Genomic DNA, 9,385 nt, shown 5'->3' with positions numbered 1-9,385 from the left:
TCCCCGTTCCCAAGTACTTACTCTCGATTTCGCAAGACGTTGAACTCTCCGCGCTCTTTTCTACCAGAGACGTTTCGTCATCTTTTTCTTCCTCCAACATTGCTCCTTCCCTACAATTCGACGATGCAACTTCCCTCTCCTCTAACCGCAAATTCATCTTAATGCCATCTTCAACTATAAGCAAGGGAAACCAAGATATCCCCGTGCCCTTCTCTGAATTGCGGCACACAGAATTGCGGTGTCCTTGCGGTTGTACACTACCATCTTTGTTGTCTACGAAGGCCGAGTACGCCTCCCTCTCATTGGCAGCCTCATCTTTGTGAGCACCAACAGGAGAAAAGTGCCTCACATTTTTTATCGTGAAGTGTCGTTGCGTGTCCTGCCTCGGAGCGTTGTGCCTCCATTCCTCCTCATCATTCATGGCGTTGTTAGTGGTTCCTGTTAGATAGGTTACTTTTTGCACCCCTCTTGATTGTTCATCTTCCACTTCTTTTGGGCCCAGTCCCATAAAAGCTCTAAACATACTCCCTTCGTTCCTCTGGGCCTTTGATGGCCCATTAACTATTAGGTCAAACTCCTTGCCTCTCCCTATAGCCGTTGTAAACCCTTTTGGCACGTAACCCACCTTCTGTTTCTGTTCTGACACATGCACTAAAGGGGCCAAGTCTTCCCCTTCCTTTCTCGCGTTGCCCATGTGTTCCACTGAATTAGGTAAGCCTTCTCTGCACCAGGAAACCCTACCCCCACTCAAACGTCCAAAACATGCGCCTCCCCCATTAATCAATACCTAATTCATTACCAAGTAACCAAACTTACAAATCAAGGCACCTTTTAATTAATGCATTAGATAATAAGAACTTCAAAATTAAGCATGTTATGTGAGAATAGTATTATGGATGACCTCTTAGAAGCTATTGTTTTGTAACTCCTTTTTAAAACCTAAAAAAAAAGACACCACTATAATTTTCTTGAATTTATTACCTCTGATCAAATTCCTTAAGAAAGAATTATAGGTCAACGTAGTGTGATATAGAAAAACCAAGACAAGCTTAAATTTTAAGTATTTTAAAAGAAAACATACATCCAATTCCAAAGAATAAAGATGTGCAACAAATTTGTGAGTTGTATGATAAAAGATACAATGTAAATATTGCTTTGTACTATTTACTCTCAGTTGATTTTTGTGTGGAGACTATTAAAACATATTTTGCCAAGAGAAACATGTGAACTTGTGCAAAATTTCAAAATGTTTGACTTGTTACGGTTAAGGCCTATCTCCATCAAAAGAGAGAGTCATCTAGAGTAGAGAGTTGGAATTAAGAGGCATAAGAGAGAAATCATAAGAAAGCCTCAAGGCTGAAGCCTAGAGAAATCTTAGGAGGAAAAGATCTTGAAGCCTAAGCTGACCTACAACATTCAAAGGATTCATGTTTTTTGTTTCTTAGCTTCTTATACTTTAACTTTCACTATAAGATCTTATTATGACTTGTTAGATTTACCCTGTTGAGATTGAATAACAATGTGATATTCCCTAAGTTATTGTTTTTTATGAATTTCTTTGTTTTTATTTGAAATTAAAATTCATTGGGTTTTGTAGTGTGCTTAATACTCAATGGTGAGAACCAACAATTGTTTGACCATAGAATATGAATAAGAATGGAAGACGATTTCATGTATTTGAGCCCTATTCAACCAACCATATATATTGTTAAAGATAATCAAGATTATAACATTGAAGTATCAACATTCAAATTTGGACAAAGAAAGAAACAATTCAAAATACAATAAAAGTCCAAGATACAGAAGAACAAAACTAGATTAAAAAGTTTTGATATTGAGCATCCAACGGCTATGTGAAAAAGAGAAGAAATCAAAGCTTCAATGGTCATAGTTTGAAAGCTATATAAAGACCATGAAGATGAAGACTAAGATATACAACACGATCATATATTGTAGTGTGAGTAGTCTTTCATTGTGCTTATACCTTTTAGATTTTTTGTTTAGAGCATTTACACTTTAGGAAGTGAGTCATTAATTGTAAATCCTTCGCTATGTGGAGATAACCCTATGCGCTTTCATTGTTACTCTCTATAAAGAGTGTTTTCTTATTGTATTGAGAGGTCTTGATCTCAAGGGGAGATGATGATTGATTTTCTAAAGAGATGGAGAATACTTGGTGACTTATAGAGCAGTAAGAATATTGGGTGACTTGAAAAGATGTAAGAATACTTGTATACCTAAAGAGGTGTAAGAATGCTTGCGTTAGTGAATGCTCTTAAGCGGTTTGCTTAAAGAGATTGGAGGTAGCCCTGGTTATGGGATGAACTAGTGTAAATTTGTGTCTATTTCTCTTTATTTTTACTCAATTAAATGCTAAAATTGTTTTCGTTATAATTTTTCATGATGTGAGTTCAACACTACTGCAGAAACGTGTTTTAACAACGGTTAAAAAGACCATATGAAGACGGTTTAGAACCGTCGTTACTTTGGATGTCATTATAAATCAACTGGTTATAACGACGATTCGGGAACCATCGTTATGAAAGCATATTAACGACACGTGTAAAACCATGGTTATTCTAGAAAATAAACGGGAAAAAAAACTATATTTTTAAAGACGGTTATAAATGGTGTCATTCAAAAAAAAAATTTGTTTTTTTAAAGACGGTTCTAACATGCAACCATCGTTATAAATGTATTTTTTTAAAGAAAATGTTGTATTATTATATATATATGCTCCAATCCTGCATACAATATTAAATTTCCAAAACAATAATGCATGCATATAATATCATAATTTAAATATGAAAGATTACATAGAATAAATTAAGTACATATAACATTCTCCAAAATGTTCTACAATATATGAAAAAGTTCAATGTCATTCTAAATTCTAATCATTCATCTATCATAAGGTGTTATACATGGTTACAAAATATTTTGACCATGTTGTCTTCACATACTCCAATGCTTCTGAATCTAGCGGTTGTGGATCATTGAAAAATTGTGACATTTAATTTTTTTTTGAATTAGTGCATAAATAATAAACCCCAAAATTTAAAGTGTTTTTGTGTTGAGGTATTACCTCATCCTAACCTCTATCAATTCCAGACCGCGTAATAGTCAACATCCACTGCATAACATAGTAACCGCACTCATAATTTCCAGATTGCTTATTGCACTCCAAGTCAAAATAAATGTTATTAAATGAATGAATTAGACACATTAAAGTGGGTGAACAAATATAACCTGACAAGTTCTATGACCTTTCACACTATAACCTAACAAGTTCCCAACATTAAAATTCTAAAGAAAGAGGTAGATGGTGAACATAGGTTTTTGTATGAATTATTTTTGGAAGGTAAGACTCTTCCTTCAGCACAGGTCACAATTTGGAGGGTTTTAAAAGATAAGATAGATACAATAGTAAATTTAGAGAGGTGTGGGTTAGTTATGATAAGTACTTTATGTGTTATGTGTGGTGATGAAGAAGAGACAACTAGTCACTTATTTTTTAAGTGTAGGGTAGCTTGACTAGTATGGGGTATGTGTTATTCTTGGATGGGGATGGTTTTGGTTGATCACTATGAAACAAATACACATTTTTTGCACTTTGCACTATACACTTTATCTGAATCGATTAATATAATCTAGGGAAGTGTGTAAACTGTAGTAATAGGAGAGATATGGAAACAGAGAAATAAGAGCATCTATAAGAATGGTAGAATATATCATATTAAGATTTTTTCAATGACACAACTAAATGTTTGGTCATGGATTACATCTAAGGAACCTTTAATAGTTTTCTCAAATTCTGATTTATGTTGAGATCCTTTGGTATGCATGAAATCCCTAAAAAAAATGATAAATCACGGTAGGATACATATTTTAAGTCATCTTCGTGCTATACCCCCCTGTCCAGTTATGGTCAAGGTGATGTGTGTTGTTTTTTTTTTTGTAGGACATGGTCAATGGGTGACATAAATTGGTGACCAAATATAGGGGAAACAAAACAATTAAAAACAAATGTGGATGCTCGAAATCTAGAAGGTATCTAGACTGATTATAAAATTTGTAAAGGGACAATATCATTGAGATGTATATGTGCTAGAACTTTTCCACTGGAGAGGTTCTTTATGTAATGAGATTTTCGGGAGGTTTTGGATTCTGATGTTTTGAACTGGTAGTCAATCCACTACAAGAAAATCGCGAATTATATACGGATTATTACATACATATCAAAATCCGTATGTAAAGTCAACATTGCATACGAATTTTTACATATGGATTCTATTCCGTATGTAAATAGATATTACATAAGGATTTTTTCCGTATGTAAACCAAATGTAATTACATACGGATTATATCCGTATGTAAAACTGTTTTACATACGGATTTTGGGTCTTACATACGGATTTTGGTTGTATGTAATTCCAATTTTTTTTGTAGTGATCTGTTAGTGGGAAGGTTCATAGTTATTTTGTTGTTATTCTTTATATCCAACTGTTTTTCTATAATTTTGGAGGAGGTAGGAATGTTGTTTTGGTATTGATAGATATCTTTTTGTATAAGAGTTGTGACACTCTTTAAATTTAATTTTTTTGTTGATAAAACAAAATACCAAACTCGAACAAAGGTCCTCTTATATAGGAATTGGTGTGAGTATTATCAAAAGAATCATTGCATTTTTTTCTTGAGTAACAAGGATACTTATGAATAGAGCAAGTATATAACAAGACAATACATGGAGAAGTTGCTAAAAATCTTGAGGAAAAGCTTGCTTGCTTTTCAGAACATGAATTGGATCATTCTTACGAAAACATATAAGGACAATAATATTGTATACACGTCACTTAGACGACACAAAACGTTGTTATATATACTAATGTACATAGTATATATAAATGTAGAATCTAGACTCCTTGTATTGTTGAATAATCAAAGAAACTTTGCTAGATGTTTTTCTATTAAATAATTTGACATTATTTGACTTGTTTTTTCTGATGGGTGGAATGCATCCCAAAATACATACTTATTTGCATCTTGGCATGTAAATTTTGGGTCACATAGAAAACCCATCTCAAATCTCCCTGTTCCACAGCATCCTGTTTTTGCTTCCTCAAAACCTGCAAATCAAAAAACAATGTTAAATATGAGTGTTCAGACTTTCTAACATATTGGAATTTGGAATTTTGAACACTACAAAAACTCCACCTAATTCGGTATTCACTTTGGAATTTGCTTCTATTCAAACTATTATATATAAAAACTAGATGTAGGTGCATTAAGGTTATCCATGTTCTCCTCCACTATCTTTGTCTAAATTAAATAAGATATTGAGATACTAATCTGGTTCAAAATATACCACTATCTCTCTCTGATTTTATATAATTCAAGAAATGAAATCAATTCTCTCCATCTTAAAACAATAGTTACTCATTCCATTTCATAAATAATACTACTTTTAGACTTTTTTTTCCTAAATAATTTGTTTTAGCTTTTTATAAGTAATTTTTCTAATAATATACCCCTATATATACTAGTAGGGAAGTAATTTATAAAGTACCACTTATATTAAAAGGAGGAATCTAATTTTAAAGTTAGTTTTTCTTACCAAATTTATATTAATTAAATATTTCAGTGATATATAAATGTGTTATAACTTTATAAGACTACTTTTTTGAGAGGGAAGGAGTATAAGATTTTTTATTCTATTTTTATTTTATTATTACACTCATATATATTAATAAAAAAATTAGAAGAAAATAAGAATTAATTTTTAAAGAAATATTTTTTTTGAATGAATTGGTTTAGAATTTAGGGTTTAAAATTAAATACTTTGCATAATTGGAAAATTTTCAAAACTTTAATGGTGTTTGAGAACTTACAAATGAAAATTGATTTTTAATTAGGTATATGATGACAATTGGGTTTTACTATCTATCATTCTACTATATATATATTTATATATATAAATTTTATATTATTGTAATAAACCATATTGGTACTAGTACTATATGCGTGTGTATGTATTAATAAAGCTAGCAAATTATTTACAATAAAATAATTGAAGAATTAAAATATTTGCAAAAGAAACCTATTTAAAATCAATAACATGATTTGTGTTAACACTGGTTAGACACTACAACAAAATCACTAAATAGAAACTAATTTTTAAAACACAAAATAATTAGTTACAATAATAACTAAATTATAAATCATTTTAAAAATTAAAAAAAATGGTTTTTAAATTAGTTTCTATTATTGTTAAATAGTTTCTAAATTGGTATCTAGCAACCAATGTTTTAACTACCAATTATTTAGATTCTAAATTTGGTAGAAAAACATTGGTTGCTAATTAGATATTAATTTAAAAACCATTTAACAATAATAGAAACTAATTTAAAAAACAAAAATTTATTTAATCTCTAAAATTATCTCTAATTTAGTCACTATAGAAATTAATTATTTTTTGTTTTTAAAATTGATTTCTATTTTATTATTTTCTTGTACTGTAAAACCAGAAGTAAAGAAAAACATTAAAATATTTGCAACAAAAGAACTAATTGAAAAAAAAAAATAAAAAAAAAAAAAATATATATATATATATATATATATATATATATATATATATATATATATATATATATAGAGGATTCTTTAGAGCAATACACAAGAGAGAGGAAATGAAGAAAAAAAAGAAAGAAAGAGTAAGGATAGCCATGAGAAATGATATTTTGTTTAATTAAAATAACATTACTATTTCAATAAATAATTGATTTTATTGAGATATTAAAGAAAATATAATTAAGTCTGGAATAGAAAATTAAAAATTACTGTAGTTTCTTAATTAGAAATCAGATAGCAGCATTAAATATAGAGTGGGAGCAATTAATGGTGATTGTATGAACTTACCAAAACCAGAAGGATCTGTAACGATCTGCAGAAAGATATCATATACATTTGCATCTACCATTTGAAATCCAGGTAAGTCCTTGTTGAGCTTTGACACCAGCCACCCCAACTTTCCATTGAACTCCAAAGCCAAATTGTTGTACTCCTCCACACAATTATGGAACTCCAAAATGTTCATTGCTCTCTCTAGTGGAAGACACCCCATAGGAGGCAAACCAGTGAGAGAAACTTTCCTTGCCCCAAGCCCATAAATTTCAGTGAAGAAGTTTTTAGCAAGGCCTAAGAGGAAGTCCTCATACTGCTGAACTAAGGGGAACTCAGACCTTCTTTCAGTTAGGGCATAGTAGTTCTCAAGGAAGTCATTGGTTCCTATGCTAACCAAATACAATGCATCACTTAGTATTTCATTTGCCTTCTCCTCACCAAGATGTGCCCTCAATTTCTTTTGGTACTCCTTGTAGTACTCTACTTCTTTCCATAGAGGTATCACATCCTGCAAAATCTCAAATTCATGGCTTTTAGAACTACAAAAAACTTACCTTCATTCACCACAGTTATTACTGTTGGATCAAATCACTTTTTGTTCTGGTTTTAAGTAGTGTGAATTTAAGTCAACATAACATTCCCCTTCTCAAAATTATCTAATGTACTGAGAAAGTGGGTTATTTAATAAAATTAGTTTAAAAATAGTATATTTCTTATTCTTAATTTGTGTATTTTTTTAAAATTACAATCATTAGGAGAAAAATATAACAATTATGTATTTTATGTGACATCTCTAACGGTTTGTCATAGTCAAACTAATATATTAAAATGATAGATCGGTCAATTTCTATAACTGAAAACAATCTAAATATGAAAATATGCTTTTAAAGGTTTATAAATTTAATAAGGGTAATGGTATGTTAACCACAAATATAGTATCTAAACAAAGTCCCTGTATGTAACCAAGTAGACAGTATTTGGACTTATTTTAACTCCAAACAATTATGAAAAACATAAATTTTGTCTTCTTTAGAAACTAAACCATTTTTTTCTTCAACTATTTTACACAGAACATAAAAGAAATAAAAAAATCTCATTTCCAAAAATTTCTTTAATATATATTTTAAAAAGGATAAAACCAAAATATTTATTGTAGCTTGTAAAATTAGCATTCATAAATAAAACTTTTTTCTTTTTTGAAATCAACTACATCCCTAAAGCCCGTCCAAGAAAGAGTTATGATTATGTGTACTATTAAATGTGGAATAGTGAGATGAAAAGGTAAAAGAGATAGGAAGATAGAAAAAATAGAGATAAATTAATAAATATGTTAGGTAAAATGGAGTGAAAACATGAATTAAAAAATACAAGAAAATAGATGAATGAAAATGAAACAAAAGAAGTAGTTGATTTTCACAAATGCATGTTGTAAAATTTTCACAAATGAATGCATGTGAAGAATGAGTAGTTGGGCAATAAAACTTACAGCAACATTTGAAGTAGCATTGTCGTATCCAGTTCCTGCAGAAGCAAAGCACACACCAGTAGCAAAATCTGATATGCTGAAAGCAGGATCCAAGTATGCAGGAACTGCTTGCTTGATTCCAAAGGCCTCAGAGACGAAGTCAGGGGGGATTCTGCCATTGGAGAACCTACCAGTAGGTTTGCCATTGAAGAAGTCTCTCCCGTAAGGTTGAAAGTTGCTCCTAGCCATGGTTGGAATGAAGTTGTTGTTACCTGAATCCACTGAGGAGTCTCCAAACACTATAATTGCAGGAACTTTGCATGCAGAAAAGTGTACCAAGAGTAAGACTTCATTAATAAAGAGGAGCCATGGAGCATACCCTTTTCCCATTCTACGAATTGGAGTCATCAAATTGATGCTGCTGCAAAAGGGTAGTATTTATGCAGAGTGCAGACACACCAGAGGGGTTGTGAAAGATACCAGTGCTATTTATGGTAGAAGGTTTTGTGGTATCTGCAGTGCTTTTGTCTGCTCATGTTATAGTTTGAAAGGGATGAATAACAAAAAATATAGACCAAAAATTAATTAATTAGGTGGCAGATTTAGCCATTAAGTATTGCATGATACCATTATTAAGCCGTTGAGTGAAAACAGGAACATGTTGCCCTTTTTGTCAATCAACAATGTAAACCTTCTATTGCAAAGCATTATCAATAAATAATTTATGGCTTGAAATGTAAAAATAAATAAATTATGCAGACATCTTGCTATCTAAATTACTAGAACTGTATGCAGTTCCATAAACCAGATTAGAATATAGTAATCTTAAAAAAAAATTAAACCCATTTAGTTAAATATTTCTATTTTATTTTTTATAAAATTCATATAATTTAATGAAAAATAATTCAACTTGATCTGTATTGATGATGAGTTAATTTAGTTCACCAAACCAAGTCAAATAGTTTGTTTTATGTGTAATAACTTTATTATTTTTGACAATAATCACCTTAAAATTTATAT

At 30.7% G+C, this 9,385-nt stretch overlaps 1 protein-coding gene across 1 annotated transcript; it reads right to left on the bottom strand.

Moving 5' to 3' along the window:
• Positions 1–4,747: 4,747 nt before the first annotated feature.
• LOC137831062 (GDSL esterase/lipase At4g26790) lies at positions 4,748–8,880 on the bottom strand. Its single transcript, XM_068638577.2, has 3 exons — positions 8,387–8,880; positions 6,916–7,408; positions 4,748–5,126 (listed from the first exon to the last, which is right to left on the bottom strand). The coding sequence occupies exons 1-3, from the start codon at positions 8,771–8,773 to the stop codon at positions 4,939–4,941; spliced, it is 1,068 nt and encodes a 355-aa protein (XP_068494678.1). The 5' UTR covers positions 8,774–8,880; the 3' UTR covers positions 4,748–4,938.
• Positions 8,881–9,385: the final 505 nt, after the last annotated feature.

Source organism: Phaseolus vulgaris, chromosome 6 (genome assembly GCF_051622355.1).
Source record: "Phaseolus vulgaris cultivar YP4 chromosome 6, ASM5162235v1, whole genome shotgun sequence".
Lineage (NCBI taxonomy): Eukaryota > Viridiplantae > Streptophyta > Magnoliopsida > Fabales > Fabaceae > Phaseolus > Phaseolus vulgaris.
This window is presented reverse-complemented; position numbering and strand designations above follow the sequence as displayed.